The sequence below is a fragment of the Magnolia sinica genome, chromosome 15, assembly GCF_029962835.1.
Source record: "Magnolia sinica isolate HGM2019 chromosome 15, MsV1, whole genome shotgun sequence".
In the NCBI taxonomy this organism is placed as follows: Eukaryota; Viridiplantae; Streptophyta; class Magnoliopsida; order Magnoliales; family Magnoliaceae; genus Magnolia; species Magnolia sinica.
In genome coordinates this window covers 23,447,478-23,473,427 of record NC_080587.1, presented here as the reverse complement: position 1 = coordinate 23,473,427, position 25,950 = coordinate 23,447,478, and the positions used below count along the sequence as shown (strand labels likewise).

At 38.3% G+C, this 25,950-nt stretch overlaps 3 protein-coding genes across 3 annotated transcripts; all 3 read left to right on the top strand.

Annotated features, from left to right (window-relative positions):
* Positions 1–7,049: 7,049 nt before the first annotated feature.
* On the top strand, positions 7,050–8,683 carry LOC131226886 (uncharacterized). Its single transcript, XM_058222594.1, has 2 exons — positions 7,050–7,774; positions 7,915–8,683. The coding sequence occupies exons 1-2, from the start codon at positions 7,455–7,457 to the stop codon at positions 8,681–8,683; spliced, it is 1,089 nt and encodes a 362-aa protein (XP_058078577.1). The 5' UTR covers positions 7,050–7,454.
* Positions 8,684–8,869: 186 nt separating this feature from the next.
* On the top strand, positions 8,870–11,970 carry LOC131226885 (uncharacterized). Its single transcript, XM_058222593.1, has 9 exons — positions 8,870–8,921; positions 8,987–9,043; positions 9,207–9,278; positions 9,423–9,494; positions 9,588–10,138; positions 10,250–10,354; positions 10,448–10,519; positions 11,727–11,768; positions 11,842–11,970. Exons 1-9 carry the CDS (start codon positions 8,870–8,872, stop codon positions 11,917–11,919), a joined length of 1,101 nt encoding a protein of 366 aa, XP_058078576.1. The 3' UTR covers positions 11,920–11,970.
* A 61-nt stretch (positions 11,971–12,031) lies between these two features.
* On the top strand, positions 12,032–23,903 carry LOC131226884 (beta-cubebene synthase-like). Its single transcript, XM_058222592.1, has 3 exons — positions 12,032–12,043; positions 12,399–12,669; positions 23,791–23,903. Exons 1-3 carry the CDS (start codon positions 12,032–12,034, stop codon positions 23,901–23,903), a joined length of 396 nt encoding a protein of 131 aa, XP_058078575.1.
* Positions 23,904–25,950: the final 2,047 nt, after the last annotated feature.

Genomic DNA, 25,950 nt, shown 5'->3' with positions numbered 1-25,950 from the left:
AACTGGGATCCATGCGGGAGTTGCTGGGAGATTCACGGACTGATGCGATTCCCCGGTAGGTTTTTGCTTTTCACCCATGGACTTCTTTGATAGGTTTCTAATTTCATCAGGAAGTGGGCTTCCTGACATGGAGGGCTTGTGTTTGAGCTTGTTGGCTGTATTTCTAGCTTAGTGTAGTCTTTTCTCTTTTCAGTTGCTTTTGTTTTTTGTTTTTTGTTGCCTTTTGGCTGTTGTCTAATAAAATCGTCACCTTTCAAAAAAAGAAAAAAACTGTCATGTGGGCCAGAATGTTAGAAAGTAGCAGACAGCGTAGAAAAACTTGCCAAGTTTTTTTTTTCCCTGTGACTTTCCATTTGTTTCATAAACTGTGGCCCACATGATCAATTTAGTAGCCTTGAATTTGGGTGAGGGCATCATATCTTGTGGGATCCACCTGATGGTCGACTTGAAATTGGGTGGTGCACATATACATCGAAAACAGGCTGTTAGTTGGCCCCTTTTAACCGTCCACTGTCTTGTACACATGCTGCTTGATGATCAGCAGGCAAAAATATGAGCTACTAAACATTCATCATGGGGCCAGCATGATGAATAGCGTGGAACTACATGTAGGTGCTGTTGTAGGCATGGGTGGGATAGTTATGCATATGCCAATCTGCGGCTAGGAATATTTATCCTCAATGACCTGACTTGAGAAACCTGACTGATGTGTTGGTGTTATTTTATTTTGGTTTGCAGGTGAATCTTGCCTTCTGCTAAACTGGTGAACCCTGAACTAGTGGCACGGTCAGAACCAGTTGCTGAGTTGCTTGATTTGGATCTGAAAGAGTAAGTGACTTCACTTGTGCTCCTGGATAGTGTTGCTAGACTTTTGGTGCCATGTACAAAGCAATTTAAATTGCTAAAACCTTCAGAATCTCTCTCAACTTGTTTACCCAGATGGCTGAGCTTCTATGTGAATAACCAAAACTCTGTGACCTCACCTTTTTGCACCATTGTTTACTTTACTTTTGATTTGATGGAACATGGGCTTTTCCATCTTTGGGAAATTGGGTCTCTCTGTAGATGTGGTTGCAACTAGTGAAGTCAGTATTTTGTTGGCATTGGATCCCTCAAAGAATTTGCACAAAGAATCAATTCAGTAGCAGGCAAGCATAGGAGCTTAAGATCGTGACATTTCATTGAGCTGGTTACGTTCTGTCATCACTTATTGCTGTGTCCAGCATTTGGTATATTTGCATTCTGTGAATAGATTCCGGCGCCGATGCTGTAATTCACTAGTATGCAGCCAAGTTTGCTATCATTAGCTAAATATAGCTGTGAGGTTTGTTGAATGAGGAAAATATGCAGGCCTCACCATGGATGGCCCATGGGATAAAAATCCGTACAGATTGGGAGATCCTAGAACTATGTTATTTGGCCCTTTTTGTGGTTGAATGTGAAGGATAGTAGTAATTCTTTCTTGACTGCCTATTTGTTGGCAACTACTACAAGGGTTGGGATTTCTCCAATCTGGGAGATTTGCTGAATGGGACATCCATAGTGCAGCCCCTGATTTCGACTATTGGGATCAATGAACTAGGGACCACATTTTAGCACTCTTACAATCTGAAAACTTGAAACAGTTTTGCAACACTCAGCCTGCCACTTCAGAAATGTTGTAATCTTAATGTTGTTTCAACCATGTGTCTTTTCCTTTGGGATTAGATTGCTACAGTATGAGGATGTATTAGATGTTAAACGCCGAATACGGAATTAGTTATTCAACCTTTAATCACCACACACATGGTAGGCATATAAAAGATTCTGAATCTTGACTGTTCATCTTTTTTAGAATATGTGTAAATTTATTTTTATTTTTATTTTTTTGAGTAGGCAACAACATAGCCATTAGCCAGAGCATGGCATTTGTGTAGGAAGGTGGACAACCATGGAAAAGAAAATGATTTCCCCTGATATGACAGTTTCCCTGTTTGGGAAACCAAAAAAAAGGGGGTAATCAATTTTGTTTCCTAGATTTTCTAAAAAAAATGAGTAAAATCATTTCCACACACAAGCGAAAAAAGAAAAAAAGAAACCATTAAATGTAGATTTTCAAATGTCATATTGACTTAGGGAAACATCAAGGAAACATGGAAAAAATGGTGGAATTTTTCAATGATAGTTTAGGAGATGCTAACATACACATTTGCATATTTAAGAGTCGAATAATAGCAAAAAATAAGTAAATTTGTATATTTAGGGATCAAATGATAAATTTCCCTTTAATGGGGGGAGTAAAAGCATGCGTCTTTGATTCGAGGAAACATTGGGGAAACATGGGAAAATTGGCGGATCCATCCATACATCCAACAATGCATGCACATGCATAGATACAAACACACATTCATGATCAATCCATCCATCCATACAATCATTCATGCATGCATGCATGCATACAATGACACATACATATGTATACACATGCATGATCCATTCATCCATGCATACACACATACACACATCTATACACATGCATGATCCATTCTTTTCTATGGTTAGCATGAATTTTATTTAAAGAAAAAGAAGAAAAATATCATACAACATCCATCAAGTAAATGGAGAAGAATGCCTAGATGAACATAGTTGAGATGCACCTTATTTTGCTACCCTATTTGCCTGATCATTAGCCTCCCAGGGAATGAGGTTAAATTTGGTGCTTACCTAAGCTAACAATTCTCTAATCTGCTTTGGCTGTTCTTCTTTTTTCTTTCATGCCAAGGAAATTGCACTCCTTGAATCACCTTCTCCAATAATTTGTTGTTTCTCAATCAAGTAAATGGAGAAGAATGCCTAGATGAACATAGTTGAGATGCACCTTATTTTGCTACCCTATTTGCCTGATCATTAGCCTCCCAGGGAATGAGGTTAAATTTGGTGCTTACCTAAGCTAACAATTCTCTAATCTGCTTTGGCTGTTCTTCTTTTTTCTTTCATGCCAAGGAAATTGCACTCCTTGAATCACCTTCTACAATCAGTTGATGGTTCTCAATCATTCTCCTGATGTGTTTAACGAATTATCCTTTCTCTTCAACATATTAGTAGAGTTTGACTCTTTTCTTGGCAAAAAAAATTTCTGCTCACAAAACTTCTAGAAATATAATTTTCTAGTGTTAAAGAAAGGGCAACTTGGATGGCTAAGCCGCTTTTTTTTCTTTGGGTTCAAATAAGAACCCATATTGAGTTACAAAAAGGAAAAAAGGTAAATCAAGAAAGGAAAATGCAAATATGGTACACAAAAACCTTTAGGGGTTATAATTATTCTTCGACATCATGGTTTTGTTTGATACTTGGAAATTGTAACAAGGTTTTCCTAATATCTGTTCACATGTTAACACAGACAGCTCTCCTTTTTCTGGTATATGGTACACATGTATTTGATTATTTCCATTTAACATTCGTCAATAATAAGACTTGGATGATTTGTTAAGTGGACAATTTGAGTTGATCTTTTAACATTTCCATACAAAACAACCAAACAATGGAATTAGTATTGGAAACTGTTAAATGTAAATTTTCACTTGTTATATAATTTGAGTTGACCTTTTGACACTTTCATAGAAAACAACCAAACAATGAAATTATTGATAGATTTTGCAATTTTCTATTTCTTGAAGATTTCATAGGGGTTTTCAACATCCATATTTTGAATTCTCTCTACCCAAACAGGTTTGGATAAACCAGTTTTCCCCAGTTGGTATTTAAAATTTTACTTCCTTTTGGAAGGCTGACTTGGGTCCCTTGGGGTCTTTTCCACGGTAGAGGTTTTCAAATCATTGTACCAACAACATGTGATCTTATAAAAGGCTAGTTTGCCCTTTCTATTTTCCTTCATTAAAGTCCATGTGCATTGGTTGAAACTAAAAGGGAAATGCTTTGCTAGAGGGATTCATCCAAACTTTCTCACTGGGTAGGATGGTAAAAGGGAAAAATATCAATGGACCTCATTTAAATGCATGGTTCTTAAATCATAGAGGGACTTTTTGGCATCAAATCTTATTTCAATCATGACATGTACATTTATATTACCGAAAAACAAGTTCATTCAAGAAATTCATGCTAAGGGAGAGAACCCTTCCTCCAAGAGTATTACATCCTATTTTTGTTTGAGGCCTTTTGTTTTAAGGTGTCTAAGATGTAGTGGTTTTCTTATTTCTTATTTCTTTTTTATTTTTTATTTTTTACAGGGGTTGTCGGCTGGATTGCTTAGGCAAGCTACATACACAATAGCACGACTTGGGTCATTTAGGTGAAGCTCTTACACATGAAGTACAAATATGTTAGATTGTGTATGGTGTTTTTGAGATAAATATGTTTTCTTGGTGCTAACTTCTTTAAAAAAAAGAAATCATCCCTAATTCTTTTCTTTTTAGTGTAGTGGTCAACTTATTTCAAAGATTAATGATGCATTTTGACAACGTAATGGATTCTGTGGTGCATTAAATGCTTCCATAGAATGCTAAATGCCATTTTAATCAAATCAACCATATATCTGTGATGTTTTGATATAGCTTGAATTGAAAGATGGTGCTTGTTTTGTTTCAGGAATATAATCTTATTTGTTAGACGTTCACTTCTCTTGCTGCAAATAAGAACTTGCTTCATCAAGTATAATTTGTATTAATTCAACTTGTAACTCCTCAAAACCCGCTCTGCCGTAAGATATTACGGTGCATGACGGTTCCTAGTAGGTTAAGTTGCAAGTTGTTACATAAAGTTGGTTGGATATCTTTTATTTTTATAAATGTTGTCAATAGTTAGTTGGATGATGAATTAGGTGTATAAACATGTCCCTACCTATAGTCTTGCTTAATTTATATTTATATTTCTTCATTTATATTCTTTTGTATTAATTCAACTTGTAACTCCTCAGACCCCGCTCTGCCGTAAGATATTACGGTGCATGACGGTTCCCAGTAGGTTAAGTTGCAAGTTGTTACATAAGGTTGGTTGAATATCTTTTATTTTTATAAATGTTGTCAATAGTTAGTTGGATGATGAATTAGGTGTATAAATGTGTGCCTACCTACAGGTGATATCCAATGGACTCTAGGGAGTGGATTACTCTACATTACCCGGACCCACAATTTATAGATGGTATGATGAGCTTTGTGAAGTTCGTAAAAGAACATCTTCCTGGTAGAGAAACAATTCATTGTCCATGTACCAGATGTAGATGTTTACGTTTACCTTGCACAATCGATGATGTGGTGATAGATCTGATTAAATATGGATTTAATCCAACATATAGGGTGTGGAACATGCACGGTGAGCCTGAATCACCCAAGTGTACCGAATGCACTTCTCACCAGTATCATAGTGTGGCAGACATAAATAACATTGTCAATGCGGTTGTTGAAGACCTTGGTTGTAATAACCTTGACCAAGTTATTCAAGATGAACCCAATGTAGCCCTCGAAGCTGAAGACATTGTCGGAGATGCTTCAACCAATGAGTTTGAAGCAAATGTACGAGATGCGATGACTGAGCTCTATCCTGGTTGTCACAATTTCACTGTGCTAACTTTCATTGTACAACTTTTTAAATTAAAGGTGAACCATGGATGGAGTGAGCAAAGCTTTACGACTCTTCTTCAACTACTCCAGAATGTCTTACCATCCGATAATAAGACCCCAACTAATACCTACCAAGCGAAGAAGATCATTACAAAGTTGGGTCTTGATTACCAGAAGATTCATGCATGTCCAAATGACTGCATGTTATACTGGAGAGAGCATAAGATGAAGACGAGCTGTCCAAACTGTGGTACTTCTAGGTACAAGACAGATCTTGATTCCAAGTTGAAATAAGCTCAAGTACCTGTGAAGGTGTTAAGGTATTTTTCATTAACACCAAGGCTATAAAGAATGTATAGTGTGTCATGGGTGGCAAAGGAGATGACCTGACACTCAACCGAAAAAATGCAGAGTAGAAAGATAGGGCATCCGGTGGACTCTAGCACATGGAAGTTTCTTGACAACAAGTATAAGGATTTTTCAACAGAGTCTCGCAATGTTCGATTGGGTCTAGCTACAGATGGGTTTAACCCCTTTGGCACTTTTAGCACGTCGTACAATTCCTGGTCTGTTATGTGTATAACGTATAACCTTCCACCAAAGTTATGTATGAAACCGCAGTTTATTATACTCACTTTGCTCATTGAGGGACTACGACAGCTCGAGAAGGATATTGATGTTTATTTGGAGCCATTGATTGCTGAGTTACAAGACTTGTGGCGGAAAGGGATCACGCCATTTGACGCATATCATAGAAACATGTTCAACATGCGTGTCATCCCTGGTGTGGACAATTTATGACTTTCCCGCATATGGTAATGTTTCTGGTTGTAGGATTAAGGGTAAGTATGGTTGTCCTGCATGTGGTCCCCATATAAAGTCCTTGTGATTACACTATGGAAAGAAACACATTTATATGGGTCACAAACGGTGGTTGCCTCTAAACGACAAGACCAGAAAGGATACAAGTGCGGGCACCTTCAATAAGAAGGTGGATTTGTAACCACAACCGATTCGTCTGACTGGAATTGAGGTCGAAAGTATCGTTTCGAAACTAAATGTGCAGTGGGGCAAGATCGGAAAGAGGAAACAAAGTGGTACAAAAGGAGGACGGGAACAAAATGATGATGCAGAATCAACAGGCTGCTTGAAGCGATCCATATTATATGATCTGGAGTACTGGAAGGATATTCCCATACACCATAACCTTGATGTTATGTACATCGAGAAGAATGTATGTGAAATCCTTATTGCATTGATGTTGAACACAACGGGCAAAACCAAGGACGATGCTAACGCACGCAGAGACTTGAAGCGGCTAGGAATTAAGAAGCGTTTATGGTTAGAAAATACTGATGGCAAAGTGATTCAAAAACGAGGTCCTTTCTTCCTTCAAGAAGAAAAAAACATTTCATCCAGACTTTACGTGAGCTTCGTGTTCCGGTTGGTTTTAGTGGGAATTGGAAGAACATCGTAAAGGAAGATAGGGTTGATTTAAAGGGAATGAAGTCTCATGATTACCACGTATTGATGCAACATCTGCTTCCAATTTTGATCCAACATGCATTCAAGGATAATAAGCCTATGCGCACTATAATTAGAAGCTTCAGTACATTTTTCAATGCCCTATGCTCGCGAATCATAGATATTGAAATGTTAATGGCTCTCGAGAAGGGCATGGCTAGGACTTTATGTGAGCTCGAGATTACATGTCCTCCTTCAATTTTTGTTGTGATGATGCATCTGCCTATCCACTTGGCTTACGAGGCTCGCGTATGTGGTCCTGTTTACTATCGATGGATGTATCCATTCGAAAGGTATAATATGATTTTAATATGAATAAACTGATCCAACATCTGCAATTACATTTTCTAATGTGTTATTAACTCTTTTAGGTTCATGAAGACGTTTAAGGCGTACGTCCGCAATATGACACGACCTGAAGGTTGTATAGCAGAACGATACATTCAAGAGGAGACACTTATATACTGCAACCAGTATAGAGGGAAAAATAACACGAGCCTCTTGGAGAAATTGGAAAAGCGGTTAGGCAGATCAATTTCATTCATGCCGAAGTTACAAGATATTGTTGACGACTTTGATGTTGACGTGGTTGGCCCAGTTGGCCCTGGTCAAAGTGTCGTTTTAGAAGGTATTGAGTACGAACAGGCTCGCACCTGGGTACTGAAGAGTCATCCTAACTATGAGACATGGCAAGGGTACGAACTGGACTTAGCTTGTATGTATGTCTTTTTTTTTTCTTTTTTTTTTTTTTTAAATTTCAAATTTGATTCAACAACATTGTAACAACATTTATGAAAAAAATTGTCAATTTTGTAACAACCTTCTTAACTTGCAGGAGATATGCAAATTTCTTAAAGCAACGCAATATAGTTGTTGGGACTAGGACTAAGGTGGCGAGTGATGATGAGTTCATACCTTGGTTGAAGAAACAGCTAGACTTGAGTGAATCAAGTAATGAAGTCTTCAGAGATATAGTTAGGGGACCAAAGGCTTTTGCGATGCAGTACAATAAATATTGTATCAATGGTTTCCTCTTCGTCACCAAGGAATACGAAGAGAATAAAATGAACCAGAATAGCGGTGTTAGCACAGAGAGTATGACCACCTTCCGATCTAGTGCTAAGGATAAGAATCCAGTGGATGAATCTGTACCTTATTACGGAGTCCTCCGCAAAATCATCCAACTAGAGTACCGAGAAGGGTACAAGCCAGTTCTACTAAAGTGCGATTGGGTGAAGGTGACGCACCAAGGTGTTTCTTTCGATGCGGTAGGGAATTTGAGACTGGTGAATTTGTCTAATCTTCTCAGTTCAGACCAAGTGGGTGATGAGCCATTTATTCTTGCGGAGCATGCCGTGCAAGTTTTTTATTCTAGAGATCCAAAACATCCTAATTGGCATGTGGTCTTGGAGGTTCCAAGAAAGATTTTCGTTGAAGATGAGACAAGCATTTTATCAGAAACACGGGTTGTAACTGAGGCTGAAGTAGGACCTGATCTCACCGAAGTAGACATGGGTGGCGAGTTGTTATTCAATGACAGTGAAGATATTTGTGTGGTTGTTGAAAAGAAAAAGAAAAGAAAGAGAGCTGGGAAAAAATCCTGATTTGTTGGTTATATTATGCATGTAACGAAACGATTTTGATTTCTGCCCTTTTTGATTTTTCCATTATCATATTAATGTGATAGAAAAAATTTATGAATTAATTTACTTGTCTCTTTATTATACTTGGTACTTTGCTATTTGGATAGAAAATTTTATAGTAATTACGTTACAAATTAGATCTTAAAGATGGATCTAGAGGCAGAGCCGCTCGGGGATGCATCCTATAAAGATGCCAGGGGTAATAACATAGCTCTTGTTATCCGTTTAGATTTAACATTTCTTTTAAAATGATCTTTCACTTAGAGGCACTGTCATTGGGCGCAGAGTCGCTAGGGGATGCAGCCCCTGAAGATGCTAGAGGTAATAAGATAGCCTTTCGTAATTGTTTAGATTTAAAATTTCTTCTATATTGGTGATGATGAAACATGTGTGTAGCTATTTTTCTTTTTATGCCAGGGGTAATAACATAGCTCTCGTTATCTGTTTAGATTTAACAATTCTTTTAAAATGATCTTTCACTCAGAGGCAGAGTCATTCGGCGCAGAGCCGCTAGGGGATGCAGCCCCTGCAGATGCAGACCCTGAAGATGCTAGAGGTAATAAGATAGCTTTCCTTAATTGTCTAGATTTAAAATATCTTTTATATTGGTGATGATGAAACATGTGTAGCTATTTTTCTTTTTATGCCAGGGGTAATAACATAGCTCTCGTTAGCTGTTTAGATTTAACATTTCACTCAGAGGCAGAGTCATTCGGCGCAGAGCCGCTAGGGGATGCAGCCCCTGCAGATGTAGACCCTAAAGATGTTAGAGGTAATAAGATAGCTTTCCTTAATTGTCTAGATTTAAAATATCTTTTATATTGGCAATGATGAAACATGTGTAGCTATTTTTCTTTTTATGCAGGCAGGTCTTCATCTTCATCGTCTAAGAAGAGAGGTCCTACCCGAGGTTCAGAATTACATGAGAGGACTTCAGTGAAAAGGGTCATTGGGATTAATGAATTTGGGCAACCGAATGCAGGGGATGCAAATCAGATCGCATTCAATTCAAGCATTGGTGTTCTCACCCGTGCACACATTCCGATCACCTACACAGACTTTCGGTTGGTGCCTCCACAATACATTCAGAGGGTCAGTGATATCCTGGCATGTAGTTATGAATTTCAGGATAACCAAGAAGCGTGGTCACCATACATTCGTGATCGCTGTAAGGCTGCTTGGAGAAATTTCAAGAACACTTTGCATGCAAAGTATATTAAGGACAAGGATCCTGCAGTTGTGAAATCGTATCCTACCCCTATTGGTGTCCCTATTGAGGATTGGATGATCTTCGTGGATTATTGCAATACTGATAAATTCAAGGAATCAAGTGTAAGAAATGCATCCAATCGGGCCAAACAAGTTGGCCCTTCTACACTTGGTCGGCGTAGCATGGCTGCCACACGTCATGAGATGGTACATGTCCTAAACTAACAAAGTTCTACTTTATTTATGATGATTATTTCAATTTATTAGTTGTTTAATTCCATTATTTATGTGTTTTGGCATGGATGTTATGGGGAAAAGGCAATTGAGAGGAATCTTACTACTGATGCCGAGGTTGGTAGGGTTGAGGTGTACATCCGAGCCCATACAACAAAGGATAACAAAGTGCAGTTTCCAGAAACCTTTGTAAGTGCAACCCTTGTACATCCTTTCATTATCCATGTGAATTTTAAATGCTTCTTTCCCGCACTATAATTTTTCTTTTGGATGTTATCATAGGAAAAAATAAAATCGATTCAAAGTAGTAATCCCGCATCTCGGATGACCAGTGTAGATGATGCCCTTACACAGGTATATATGCATGTCCTTCAAATACTTGAGTTTATTTAGACTTATGCATTCTCTGATAAATCTAATTGCAATTCTGTTTACAATCAATTGGGAGTGATAGTAGAGGGCGCATGCGGGGGATAGGTGGAAATGTAGGCAAGATTACATTGAAGAAGACAATGCCTATTGTACATAAGCTCGGTGTGGTGTCGCGGGAACGAGATAATTTGGTAGATAAATTAGATGAAATGCAGAAAAGCCTAGGAGATCTCCACCAGAAGTTTCAATGCTTTGTAGATAAGCAAGGGGAACAAGGGGATGTGGCTCCACCGACAATTCCTCCATTTAAATCTAGTCATGCATCGTCGGTATGTATGCGTTTCTCTAATGCTAATTTAAGCTTATGATTATATGCACTTCCATTTAAAAATACTAACGACATGTTATATGTGTACATGTAGCCTGATTTGGTAAATCTTGGCAAGAGATGCGATCTCTGTGATTGGAAGAAACGGGTAATTGCTCGTGGTGAGGTGCATGCAGTGGATCCAAAAACCTGTGTCCATGGAGCAGAAATGGGCGATGGAAATTTTAGTGTTGTCCTGATGGAGATTATAGCTCCGCAATCAGAGCTATGGAAGGAAGATGGTTATCATGATACGCTTGGAGAGGTCGGTGTAGGAGGATTTGTCGTATGGCCCAAGCTATTTCTAACCATCTATCCATGATGTTTATGAATATTAGACATTACAATAACTAACACAATTAACTTTTATTTTTAAACTATACAGTAACATAGACAGATGCATGCATATTATGGAATCGAATGAATTTAACACTCACTTCAGATTACACCCACATATATTGAATGGAATGGATTTAACACCCACATTTATACATTGATATATTTGGTTGGCATTTCAATTTTCAGCCTCCATTTGAGGAATTGAAAGATTTGTAATAATTTTCACTTCTTTAAGTGTAATTTGCACTTGAGAGAGAGAGAGAGAGAGAGAGAGGTGTAGGGAATTTTCATCATCCATGGCAGCTGTTGCAGAGAATGCGCCACCAACAGGTGTACAGAAATTACACTTCAAACAGAGTATCATCTGCTGTAGTTACTTCAAGGGTAAATGGTTTTACTCTGGCTATCTTAAAATCATTTAAATAGCAAGATGCTGATGCTAGAGGTACTCTTATTTGCAGGATCTGGTTTTGAGTGTTGCAGGATCATCTGGTGAAGTTGCACTGGCTGGTTCTCACCCCAAAGGTACTATTACATTTTTTTGATGCCTCGATTGCTAAGTACACATTAGGGACTGATCTAGTTTCCGTTGTTGCAGGTTGGTGTAGGTGTCACTTCAGGGGGAGTTAACCAGATAAGTTTATATTTTTCTTTTTGGTTGCATTTGAGTGTCTAATTACCTGCTTGCCTTTTTTCTTTTCTTCTTTCTTTCTTTCTTTTAATTGTAATTCTCTTTAAATGTTTTAGATCAATAAGGGACGTCCCTGTATTCAAGGAACGGTTTCAACATGACAATGAAGGTAAACTTAACTCTAAATATCACCTTTATAATCAGAATTTGTGCTCTTTATTGTCTGTTTCCTCTGGCCAACCTCAGTTTTGAATTTGGCAGCCAGGTGAACCTGAGGGGAGCACATGATAAATGTTTTGAAGGTCACTTACAGAATACGTGGGCCCTGAAGTGAGTCTTGGAGGTCAAGCTTAACTTACAAGCTTTTTTGTGGATCCTGTTTCCATTTCCTACGCCAAAGGCAAACGGGAAAGAAGTCTCCTTTTTTGTTTTCATATTAAATATTATGACTTCGCTTAGTTTAGTTGTTGTAGTTGATTCCTTAATATTGCAGTCAAATCTGACCAGTTACTTTGCTGATACAGGAGATTGATGTACTAACCAAACAACGGGCTGAAGAACTGAAGGAACAAGTGAAGAGCATGCTCTCTGATGTCAATGATTGTTTGCAAGAATTGAATTTAATCAATGAAATTCAACGTCTTGGGGTTGCCTATCACTTTGAAGCAGAGATTAAAGATGCATTACATAAGATGTATGATGCCCATATTAACGGCAATGATGTTAGCGATGATCTTCATGCCACTGCTCTTTGGTTTCGGCTCCTAAGGCAACAAGGGTGTAACGTGTCATCTAGTAAGTTTTTTTTGCCAACACTTAATTTCATCATTCTTAGAAATATTGTATACATACATGAGTTTATGTAGATATGTATATATGTGTATGCATTTACTCATTTCATTCTTCTCTGCGTGTACACATGTGTGCACAAATACCATTTTCATGTTTGTACAAATTTTGCTTGACTAGAAGTCCTGATTATGGAAGCTGATTGGCTGGTGTACCACACACCACCGACCTGGCTGGTGTGTTGACATTACCATGTTCTGTTGGTCGCATCACGAGCTCTGTATTATATCAAAACTGTCAGTCCATTTGGAGAGCTCATCATAACTCTTGAGTCTAAAAATAAGACAGATCCAAAAATCAAGTTGACCACACTGCAAAAAGAAGTGGATGATTGAACATCTGGCATTGAATCCCTTTTGGGTGTCACAGAAGTTTTGGATCAATATGATATTTATTTTTCCTCTTCTTCCTAGGTCTGTGTGACATTATGAATGTATTGAATGGAAAATAAATGCTAAGGTGGGTCCTATGAATGTTTTAATATATTATCCAATTATCAGGTGGACCACACCGAAAATAGCAGTGGGACAATGATTCTCACCGTAAAAACATTCATAAGGCCCACCATAGCATTTATTTTGGGATCATCATCTAAAATGATATCTCCAAATGATGAACAGTGTGGATATAATAAATACATCATTGTGGGGTCATGTAACTTTGATCTCATTTGAACCGTTTTTACACCTAGGGGCGTAAGAGGTCGTCTTTGAGCCACACGTACCCACACCTTTTAGCATAATGTTTTCCTTCAAACAAGACCAGTGTAATTTGCTTGAGAGTTTTCAACGGCGAGAGTTTAGTCCCCATTGTGTAGTCTGCTTGATCCTTGTATCTAGCTGATTTTTGTTTTTATATCCTAAAATGATGCTAAACAATGGATGGACAGTGTGGATAGGACGCATATATCATGGTGGCCACTCAAAGCTGCTTACTGTTCTAGTTGGAGATGCGCCCATCTGTTTTGTTAGCTCATTTTAGGACATGGGATAAAAAATGAGCAGAATCTAATATTCAAGTGGGCTGAAAAATGTGAGGATTGAACGTCTGCTATTGAAATATTCATGAGGCTGCAGAAGTTTTGAATTAGGGTAATATTTGTGTTCTCATTTCATCTCAATGGAATTGAGGTTATGAACTGTACGTATGGCATTTAAACATCACTGTCGACGAATCCTTACTCTTGCTCGAGGTAGTCTCTCGGGAGTTTGGTTTAAGATTACTTAATCACTTCAGCTTAAAAAGTAGAAACCAAGATAAGCAGTCATGTTTGAAACAAGAGTCATCACTCATGTAAATATGTATTTCTTTTAAGACAGTGATTTGATTTTACCGAAGACAATTGAGTTACATAGGTATTTAATGTATAAGTGGCTATAGGATGAAGGAATGGCAAAATCAGTGTCGGCTTTGAGCAGAATCCTTGCCTATTCAGATAAGACATTTATATTGCATTTTGTGAATTGTCATCCCTTTCATGAGAAAAGAAAATGTATGAAATCCCTCCTCAAAAGAAAAAAAAAAAAAAAAACTGTATTCAATACCTTTAAAAGCCATGACCAATGAAATGTGATTCTTGAATCTTGATACTTTGAGTTAAAAAAATCAAGCTTTTCTAATTATTAGCTTCCTTTTTTGGTTGATCACATTTTGATGCAACTTGGTTATCAAGGCAATGGTTAATCACATTTTGATGCAGTTTGGTTATCTGGAGCATAAATGTGAGCACGCATGGAATCAATTTCAAAATTCTTAATATCTTTTGTTTTGTTTTGTTTTGTTTTTTTTTTCATATTGGCCATCTCTAGACTATTTTTTTATATGTATAGTAACTCAGTTACTGAAAAATGTAGATCTTTAGCATTGATTAGATAAGTGCTTATATTTTGGTTTAGTGCAGCAAAGATCATGGCTTGTCTACTCACATCTTAAAGGAGGAAAAGATGCAGGAAAATCTAAAGCCGTTGTAGGGTTTTTACAGGTGAAATCTAAACAACAGGAGCAAACCTCAACTTCCTTTAAAATGTCTTATCATGTTCTTTAAATATTCTAAGTTGTCTTTTCAAGGGACTGAGGAGCATTTTAGATAATTTTCTGATAGTGGTCATGGACCCCACGGATGCTGTAATGATGGTTGAAATGAAAAACTGTGTACAAACAGCTTCAACCAACCAGGGCTCAGGATTTGAACAAAATTGCATATACTGGGTCCCACCAACTGAACGGTTTGGATTTATTACTTGTAAATGCACAACGGCTGGGAGTGCATTCTGCCAGTGATTATATTAAATAACACCAGCTTTGGATCGTGTACGGAAGCTGATTGTGTGTAGGTTCTCTTGAACCAGGTCCCACAATCTTCTCCTGCGTGGGTTGGGAGGTCCGATTGAAGCAGGTCCCACCTCTCGTAGGGATGGGATTGCTGAGTGACCCAACCTGACTCTGTGGGACCCACTGATGTCTGTGTTTTATCCATGCCATTATTCGTTTTGCCAGCTCATTTTACGGCATGCATCGAAAAATGAGGCAGATCCAAAGCTCAAGCGGACCACACCCCAGAAACAGTGGGGATCGAATTCCTACCGTTGAAACATTCTTGTGGGCCACAAGTTTTGGATAAGCTTAATTGCCTGCTTTGTTTGTAATAGGGTGGTACATTGAAAGGATATACCCACCATCATTTGAAACTATTGAGAAGAACACACATGCGTTATATCTAAACTGTTCATTTATTTTGTAACCTCATTATATGGCATGGGCTTAAAAATGAGGCAGATCCAAAACTTATGTGGCCCCAAAGAAGTTTTCAATGGTAAGTATTCAATAGCCGTTGCTTTCTATAGTGGGGTCCACTTGAGCTTTAAATCTACCTGATTTTTTGGTCCATGCTCTAAAATGATCTCGAAAAATGGGTGGATGGTGTGGATAGCCCACACATCATGATGGGACCTACACAACTTGCTAACATTGAGTGAAATTGGCACGGGACCCAATACGATTCCATCTAACCTACTTCCTAGCTATTCCACTCTTCCCAAACATAGAGTGGAATTGGCACATGACCAGATGCAATTCCATCCCACCTAAGCCCGTGTAATCCAGCCGGACAAACAGGCCCCTAGGGTAGTAGAATGTTTCTTGTACATTCTCTTATGACCTTCCAAATACATTGGTGTTTTCACCTAATGGCACCAGCAAAGCAGGCCAAAGTGATGCAAGAATTCCAGAAGCAGTCAGCACAAATGGACATTACGGTAATTTTTGTTGATACTAATTCCTACTCGAGCTTTCAATACTCATATTTATTAGCTTACCCTGCATTTCGATGCACGTGTAAATTGAATTGTGAATATTTCATTTAGTACTCCCAGCGAGGAAATTGCCCTCAAATTTAGAACATGGTACATCCCACATGGATACAACATACATGTCATTTGCACGATGAGTGCAATGATAAAATAGAAGGTATGCATATTGACACAGGTATAAAAAATCTCAATGGATGAAGTGTCCATAAGCTTTTGACGCTTTATAATATATACGCATTATTCTGAAGACATTTTGTGGAAATATAGAAATATGAGAAATATGAAAAGAAACAGATATGTGGGTTATCAGAATCAAAGTGTCCATGAGGTTGTCGAAGTTTAGTAGAAATATTTAAGAAATGAAAATGCATGTATTGTGACACATCACAGCCTAATTGTCCCTGAGGTTTTTGTGATGTCCATGTGGTCATCATATCAATGCTCCAGATCACTTAACCATCTGTCCCACTTGCATAGATCATTAGAGTTGAAGTGCCTGGAAGGTTCTTGCAGTATGCATGGTGGGTCCATCAGATCAACTGCACGTCCCTAAAATTATGGGCCCCCCACTTGTACTCTGTATCAGAATTAAAGCGTATGTGAGTTTTTTGTGGCATCCATGTTAGGGCCCATCAGTTGAATGTGGACTGCATTTCTAGATTTAAAGCCAAAGACTTCAAGAAAACCCCCACAGGTCTGGTAGCAAAAAAAACAAAGACTTAAATGATGTGGTTTCTTTATTTTAAAGCATATATCCAATCCAAATATTTGGAATTTGGATGATATATTTGATTTTGATTTCTTCCTTTTCTATTATTGTGTAGACTTGCCTTCTCCAATAGGTTGGTTTGTTCAGAGCTTTGGAGAAATGGGTATATTTAGTTTTGGATGTGTGTGCTGATTAATTCACATCCATAACTAGATATGCCAATTTCTCCAAAGCAATGAACTAACTCATTTGAGTAGGAAAAGTCTACACAAAAGAAGAAATCAAAATCATATATATCATCCAAAATTTTTATTTTTTTTAAATTTATGAGAATCACCGACGGATTTTAGCCGCCGACAACGCCGACGGTTGTTAGCTGCCGACAACACCGACGGATTATAGCCGCCGATAACACCGACGGATGTTAGCCGCCGACAACTCCGACGGATGATAGCCGCCGACAACGCCGACGGATATTAGCCGCCGAAAACGCCGACGGATTATAGCCGCCGACAACGCCGACGGTTTTTAACCGTCGGCGAGCATTGCCGACGCACCCTTTATCGACGGACCAGGCGACGGCTAAAAGCCGTCGGGGAAGGTCATTGCCGACGGCTTTTAGCCGTCGGCGTTGCCCTGTTTTTTGGTAGTGAGTAGAGACTGCTAGCTGTTAATTTTTTGAGATCATTTTAGGACACAAACCCATAAATGAATCATGTCCAGTTCTCAGGTGGACCATGACATTAGAAACAATGTTTATTCACCATTAAAGGCTCACAAAGGTTTTTTTTTTTTTTTTAATTATTACTTAAGTTAGTTCCTACCAATGGTTTTGTTTAGACGACCCCATATATCTTTTTGCGAATTTCCTACCTGCTTGTGGAAGTTGGCGGGCAACCTTTTAGTTGCCCAGATTGTTTCTTCTCAATTGTGCTCTTTTACACAGAATAACTACCCATTGGATAGAAAAACACTCACTGATATCTAACGCCCCTTTCCTAAGGGGAAGGTAGACGCGAGTATGCGACAGGAGTCCCTCTCCACCTAAAAAGGTATCCAATGAGATCTTCCAAAACCCACATGAGAGTAGGATACATTAGACTCGGGCAGGTGAAATCCATTCGGTCAAGCAAGATAGGACTCGCGTCCACTCTAAACCTATGGGTCTCACCGGCCCGAGCCTAAGACTCCCTTAGAGAGAGAGAGAGACCTTGTGTAACTAATGTGTTGAAAGCTATTTATCATCTCCATAAATATTTTTATTTTAGCTTTTCAATTTTTCACTTTTCTACCCTCTCTTTCCATGTCAAAGGAAGCCCCACGTGATGGACTGTCCACATATAAGGTGGTCCCATATGATGGGGCACCTGTATTAACATGCGCCCACATAATGGACGATCCACTTATTAGGTGGCCTTTTGAATATGTTGAATGTGAAACATTCGTGAGCTCTTTTATTAGTCCATTATTTTGGCACAAGTACCTACCTGATGAGTGGACCAGCTTATGCTCAAGCCACGTCATCAGTGGAGCCACCTAATGAATGTACCTAAAAAAATTCAATTTTTTACATCTCATCATACAGAAATGTGCGAGTGCACATGGAGCATAGGGTGCTCGTGAATCTCATCGTGCATATTTCTCTTTGTTTTATTCTTCTTTTTCGATGAAATTAACAGTGCCAGACCATGGGTTAAGTATGAGACGCTACAAATGATCCTAGCTATTCAATTTATAGACAGAAAATTAAATAATAATCAACAATTTATGTTCAATTCCATTTCTTAATAACATAATCTTTACAATGGAAAATGGACATTACATGGCGTATTTAGGTAGGCCATATCGTTAATGTAGTAGCTCTTTCACCAATTCATAAGGCCCTGCTGGAGGACCACAAATTCACTTCAGTAGTGCTATGTCTGCCTGTTTGGAAACCATGATGGGCAGTGGATATTGAAGGTGGCCCCCACATGATGGACAATAACTTTGATGGTGGGCCCCACATGATGGATGGCCAACATCAAAGGTGAGCGCTACAAAATAGACGGTGCATATTAAAGGTCAGCTCGTAATGATGAATGTCCCGTATCCAAGGTGGGCCCCGCGTGATGGACGGCCCACATCAAAGGCTGGCCCACATGATAGACAGTGGATGTGAGAGAGACCAAAAAGACACTAGGGATAAATATTCATGACGTTGGAAACTAAAAATGCTTTTATATATATATATATATATATATATATATATATATATATATATATATATATATATATATATATATATATATATATATATATATATATATATATATAACAAGTATGTTGTTTATCAAACATATTAACCTACTAAATAAGTAGAAACCAAGATAAGCTGCTTGTAGCATAACTCATTTTAAGTTACTTACGTAGAAACTAAGATAAGCTAGTGGCATAAGTAGCTTACTTAACTTTAAGATCCAAATGCCCCCTCCACCTCATTTTAAAGATGTGTTCTAACATGAACTAGTAAAACTAGTGAACCGAGTGGATTTGTCACAAATATTGGTGGTGACCCCCATAAATATTGGTAGGTGGGAGTCAATAGAAACTTCCGACCCTTGGGGTATCTTCAAAATTGGAAGGCCTGCTCTGGGCAAATTTCCAAAAATAAATGGCTAAGGAGATGACACATGTTCAGAGAAAGCGAGTCAAAAGATCAAATGGTCTAAACACTCCAATCTAATAGTTTCCTTTTTGGGCATTCTCGTCCATGGTGTGGCTCATCCAATGAATAGTTTGGATCATTGGAAAATGAAAATCCAGAATCAACAGCAACAATTGCATTGAATTTGGAAACATGCAAACCAATCCATTATAATATATCTATTTAAATAATACTTTGGTGGGCAATTTAGGGGGTGTTTGGACGTTAAGTTACTTCCAATAAGCTACCAATGCCTTGATTTTTACTTATTAAACCAATTAATTAACTTTAAATAAAAAGGCTATTTATAATTGATCACAAACCAAACTTATCTCAAATAAGTTTTTTATCTACTATTGTAAGTAGAAAAGGTAACTTATTTGATGGTATCCAAACGGGCAAATCCATTTAACTTATTAATGCCATGGCTTAATGAAAAGTTAGTTTAAATAAGTACAAGGATGTAAATAATATATTAATGAGAGAATATCATGTAAAAATCCTTCTTTATCTCTTTTTTATCTTTTAGGAAGATGAAAATTTGAAGCTGAAAATTTTCATATACTATTGCAAAAGGTACTTCCTAGAGCCATGTTAGTAATCCAATATAGCCTGAACACATCATACATAAATAGATATGCCAACAATCCAACCAAGAAATGGACCACCGAAAAGTTATGGCACCCTTCAAGATGGGACATAAATGTGCAAAGGTGTTAAGTAATCAGACCACTGATCTGATGGGTCAAAATGTAGATGAGAGGGCCATAGTCAAACAATTGTAGTGATTTTACCAGTACATGCACCCCACTGTCGGTTCACACATCACTGTTAGCCACCCCCACTAGGGAATTGACACCCGCACGGGTTTAAGTGGGATTGGGTGGGAGTGGGTTTTAAGATCCCATGGATCATCCCAACGTCCTGTTTCGGACTCACATTAGGTATGGGCTGTGAAGTCCCTTCTTGGAATCAGCATCCTCCTCAGGTTTCGTGTGGATAGTGACCGGTGCTATGTGGACCCCACCATGATGTATGTGTTTTATCCATGCCGTCCATCCATTTTGAAATACTTTTAGGGATTGATCCCAAAGATGAGGTAGATATAAATCTCAGGTGGACCACACCATGGGAAAACATTAGTGATTGAATTACAACATTAAAAACCTCCTAGGGCCAACTGTGTGGTCCACTTGAGACTTGGATCAAACTGATTTTTGAGCTCATACAATAAAATGACATGGAGGAATGGGTAGACGGCATGGATGAAACACATACATCATGGTGGGGCCCAAGAGCACCGACCGGTACTGGTAAGATGAGTAGCCAATCCACTTCCCAAACATGAAGTGGGATGGCACCCGGGCCATGGGATTAGATGACGATTCCTTACACAGTGTAATCATTACATTTTGGTAATTTCACTCCCACCTAATCCCACTTAAACCCAAGCACCAAACGCCCCCTAAGTGTTGAAACAAGGTATCTTTCACTCAGTCTACCCCTTGAGCTATGGATCAGGGTGTTTCTTTTTTTTTTTTTCATTTGAATGTGTAACATGGTTTTCATTCTGTTGCCAAAATTCATGCTGGTCCTCTCAATGTCCGGGCCATATGGCCTCATGTGAGATCCAAGCTGTCCATTTAGGTTGGAATTCCAGGTAGAACCCTGTTGCCAAAAAACAAGCTGGTGCTCTCAACGTCCGGGCCATGTCATACAAAAAATGGACTTCTACAAGAACATGTTATAGCCATCCATGCACCACGACCCATTAGATGTGGGGACTACCTGACTTGAACACTATAGACACAATTAAAAATCAGTCCCTCCAACCTGACCACACAACAGGAAACAGAGGGAATAATGATGTATACCGGTGAAAACTTCCAAGGGCCCACCGTGATGTTTATTTGTCATCCAACCTGTTCACAAGATCACACAGACGTAGATAAGGGGAAAACACAAATATCATCTTGACCCAAAACTTCTGTGGCCCCCAAGAAGTTTTCAACGGTATATGTTCAATTCACACTGTTACCTGTGGGGTGGTCCACTAGAGCTTTGGATATGCTTCGATTTTGGGCTTACGCCCTAAAATTATCTGTTAAAATGAATGGATGGTGTGGATAAACGATGAATCATAATGGGGCCCACAGTTTACTCAGTACTCTTAGCATACTGAGTTAGTACGCTGAGTACCGAGTTACTCAGTACGCTGAGTACCGAGTTAATTAGTACGCAATCCGCTTCCCTGATCAGCAGCTCTGGGCACCTTTTGGGCCCTACCATTACAAACATTTGGCCTATATAATATGCAAACCATTCACCAACCAAGGCTTTGCAGGTTTATACAATTTATCAAATTGCAGAATTTATGTTCAAAAAATCAAATTGCAGAATTCACCAGATTGTAGCTAAATAAGATATAAATAATAAAAGAATATTTTTACCATTTTTCTCCACAGAAAATATAGTGTAAACAAGTAAGATGATTAATACTGATTTTCAAAGAAAATTATCTCTGTTGAGACCCTTGTCCTACTAAGGTTTGACGCCAATTGAGCTCTTCAGCTGAAGGTTGAGACCCAATGCTGTGGAGGGGAGATTTGTATGAGTGTAACGAATTCTGTAACTGTCGTGAAACACTTTTATGTAAGTGGGAATATTATTTGGTAGAATCGAGAGGGGAGCTATTAATGGTGGTTATCGGTTTTTCTGGGACTCCAATTCAAGTTTTTAGACTGGAAGCTTCAGAGATGGAGTGGGTGAAGATGGAAACCTTGGAAGATCGAATACTATTTGTAGGTCGATGGACTTCTCTCCCCTACACAGCATTAGGGAAAGGGATGGAAAATAAGATCCATTTTCCTATTGCCAGCGGTGAAGATTGTGTTTTCACTAATGCTGTAGAGGAGAGAGAAGTCCATCGACCTACAAATAGTATTCGATCTTCCAAGGTTTCCATCTTCACCCACTCCATCTCTGAAGCTTCCAGTCTAAAAACTTGAATTGGAGTCCCAAAAAAACCGATAACCACCATTAATAGCTCCCCTCTCGATTCTACCAAATAATATTCCCACTTACATAAAAGTGTTTCACGACAGTTACAGAATTTCAGTGGCTTGGGCTTAGCAAGAATAGTCCAAGTGAATCGCTTTGGATCAAAGACCCCCAGTACCCCATTATGTCCCAAGACAGAGAAAACCTGGCAAATTACTAGGCAAATAGTCCTCGGTCCAAGACATGTCCCCACGATGACAAATGTATATACCCAACCATCCTCGCAGAAACAAATTGTTGAATCAGAAAGCTCTGAGATATTGATGAAATATCTCTCATTGTACAAAGGATCCAAGAAATTACACATGCCATCGCCTTTCCCAAAATACATGAGCCATGGCAAGATTTCTGAGAAATGGCAAGCCACGGATACTGAGCAATGAGAGATGCTGTTTTGTGATTAGGCTCGGTGGGGCAATTGATCGCCAATTTCTAGAGGAGGAGATCAGATGAACAAAATCTGCTCGAAAGAGATGCAATGCGATCAACTCTAGAAGATCTATTGGAAGGTCAGACCAAGGTCTATATTCAACAATTTCTGTCTTTTTGGATGGAGTTATTTCGAAGATGTCCTCCATATCACCTAGGTTGGTATTTTCTTGTTGGTTCTCTTCCAAGTCCTTTGGACTCCTTTCTTTTTGAACTTGTTCAGCTTCTTTCTTCTCATCCTTTCTTCTCGTCCTTCTACGTTCCTTCTTGCTGGATCTCTTCATTTGGCTTAAACTGTACGAGGGACACCATAACACAGCAATTATTATCAAACGAATTATGAAATTACACCTTAAGCAAATGAGAAAAAGCCACTCTTCTCAATAAATCTGAGCAATGACCATTTCAGCTTCAGCTTCAGAAGAAATAGTTTCATAGAGTTAATTAAGCTAACACGGGGAGGAATTATATGACATGTGACCAAAATCGCAGCACAGTATATACAGTTTTAACTTCAAACAAGTGAAACACATCATCTGGTAGGACAAACCATTGGGATGTTGCATTCCACTATGGATAGACCATGCCCCAAAAATCTCCCAGATTTGATGATCAAGCAGCTTGTCTTGGTTTTAACTGTCTACTTATTGGTTACAAATTAAAAGGATAAGATCATCATGTGGAGGAAATTTTAGGAAAGTCCATCTAGGGTGCGACGCAACAGTCCAGTGGTCTTGAGTACCAAACCACAGGCTCATTTTGTCAGAATTGAACACCAATCATTAGGTAAAAGTTGGAACTTTAGCTGTATAAGAGTTAAAATTCAGATTATGGAAGGTTTTTTTTCTTTTCTTTTCTTTCTTTCATTATCTCAGCTTTTACTGTTAATCTTGCTGGAACTCTTCCCCTGATTGTAGCAAAGGTGTTAGAATGCAGCTTAAGTGTATGTCAGCGAAGCGTCTTATGTGAAATTGACAAACAAGACTGATGACATAGAGTGGGAGCTCATTCTTTATCTCGAGGACCCGTTTCATCTTTCAAGGATGGATACTATGGATGAAAGAATGCAGTTCCACTGCTTCAGTATCAATTTTAGCCATTGGAATTGCAGTCATGTCCTTCCAAAAATCCATGTGTTTTATTCACCAATGTGAGAAGGGTCTTAATAGGATGCTCACAAGGATAGAAGTTTATGCCCTCCGGAAGGCTATGAAAGATCACATATAATATGATAGATGAAAGCATATTGAGGTAAGCATCCCCATATGAAAGATGCCACTAGTCATGAAGAGACCGTAGCTGGTAGCTACCAAAGAAAGAAAGAAATTTTAGCCAATCCTCTAACGTAAGTTCTTGGAGATCTATTTAACATGCAATGGGACTATGCTCTATAAGTAACCAAGAGTACGTTCTCCTCTCATTTTGATCCAATCACCCCACATCCCACATGCACATGCTCCACACGTGTGCACAAGGCCCACTTTGCTTTTCTAACCTATCTCTAGTTTCCTTTTCTTTCATATCTTTGTATTAGAAATTTATTTTTCTCTCATATGTCTATGTTAGGAAATAAGTAATCTTAGATTTTTCTCACTTAAGTGCTTTCTTATTTTAGAAATATTATCTTAGGAAATAAGCTTATTTTGATTTTCTTGTTTAAAGATTTTTTCCTATTTTGGAGATCTTGGATAGCTAAGAATCCTATTTTTAGACTCCATAGATTAATGTTAAAGATTGTAAGCGGTCTTTATAAGGACTTAGACCTACGGAATAAAATAAAGTTAAACGGTATTCACTTTGACCAAATTTTCTTGTTTCTCTATGGTAGTTGTTTGAATAAAGGGGGGAGGGGTGGTTGAAGGACTGTTGAGCTTGATCTTAGTCTTACAATCAACCCGGTACGTTGAATCTTATTGCAATTAGTTTCTTCCTTAATCTAGTTGCATTAAATCGGTATTGGAGCAAGTTTTGCTCCTGGGATTTTTCTCTTTCACTTTTCTCTCCTTTTTCTCTTCTTTTCACAATTTTTGTCCCAATATTCATCCCAAATGTACGTCAATTCCCTAAACCAACCTATTAATTCAGCCCTTTTACTACAGACCATATATACTCTCCATCTCTTTAAAAGGAAAAGTGGATGAGGACATTTTTGGTCATTTCAACCTTCAGAAGGCATGTTCCTGTAATTTCAAAACTTCTAGGCACTTTTTGCTAAAACTATTCTGCAGTAAAAATCCCTATTTGAAGTCCTTACTAAAATCTCTAATACAAAAGTACTGTTAGCTAAAACAAGGTGAACTCATTTTTAAGTGGCAACCAAACAGGGCCTTCATTTTGATGTTGCAAATAATCACACAACACTCTTCCAAGTACATCTCCACTTCATCTACCTATCCATAACCTATTGGAGAAATCTCACCAATCTTCCCATCCTCAATTAGGAATTTAGGATCACACAATACTTTGGAAGTACACATCCATGTTGTCTCCCGATCTATAGTTCTCTAATTGAAGCATCTCAATACTACCTATATGGACAAAATAAATTGCTTTTATTTTATTTTATTTTATTTTTTATTTTTTACACTGAGGCTGTGATTTTAGGTTGAAGAACAATTGAAACATGCCACATGTGGAATACACGATCTTCAATTGTTGCTTGTCTGTAGATTGAGCTTCCATCATCCGTTGAATCTTTTCATCAAATAGAAGGCCAGCCAAACTCGACAACCATCAAGTATTAAACCTCCATCTACATGTAAAATCCTCCAAAAGCACATGTAACAGGCATGTGTTTATTTCTTACAAAGTTTTCCAGCTGAAACTCCTGTGTTTTCCACCATTTTCACAGCTTGGGTTTTCCACCTAAGTGAAACATTAGCACAAAAAAATTTACTGTGTAGGATGAAGCTGTTTATCTTCCAGCGTTAGTTTCAAAGAAAAGCTTTGATACTCTAGAAAAGTATTATATAGGAACACATGCACTAGGTTTATTTGAAATGTCGATATTTTGATCCACAATTTAAATATACAAT

What these genes read in the sequence shown, in the direction of transcription:
- LOC131226886 (XM_058222594.1), top strand. Translation starts at nt 7,455, where the DNA reads ATGAAGACGTTTAAGGCGTACGTCCGCAATATGACACGACCTGAAGGT. An exon ending in AACTATGAGACATGGCAAGG is followed by an intron (nt 7,775 to 7,914) that starts GTACGAACTGGA and finishes CTTAACTTGCAG; the next exon opens with GAGATATGCAAATTTCTTAA.
- LOC131226885 (XM_058222593.1), top strand. Translation starts at nt 8,870, where the DNA reads ATGGATCTAGAGGCAGAGCCGCTCGGGGATGCATCCTATAAAGATGCC. An exon ending in TGCAGTTTCCAGAAACCTTT is followed by an intron (nt 10,355 to 10,447) that starts GTAAGTGCAACC and finishes ATGTTATCATAG; the next exon opens with GAAAAAATAAAATCGATTCA. An exon ending in GGCTGGTTCTCACCCCAAAG is followed by an intron (nt 11,769 to 11,841) that starts GTACTATTACAT and finishes CCGTTGTTGCAG; the next exon opens with GTTGGTGTAGGTGTCACTTC.
- LOC131226884 (XM_058222592.1), top strand. An exon ending in AGGGTGTAACGTGTCATCTA is followed by an intron (nt 12,670 to 23,790) that starts GTAAGTTTTTTT and finishes TCATTATCTCAG; the next exon opens with CTTTTACTGTTAATCTTGCT.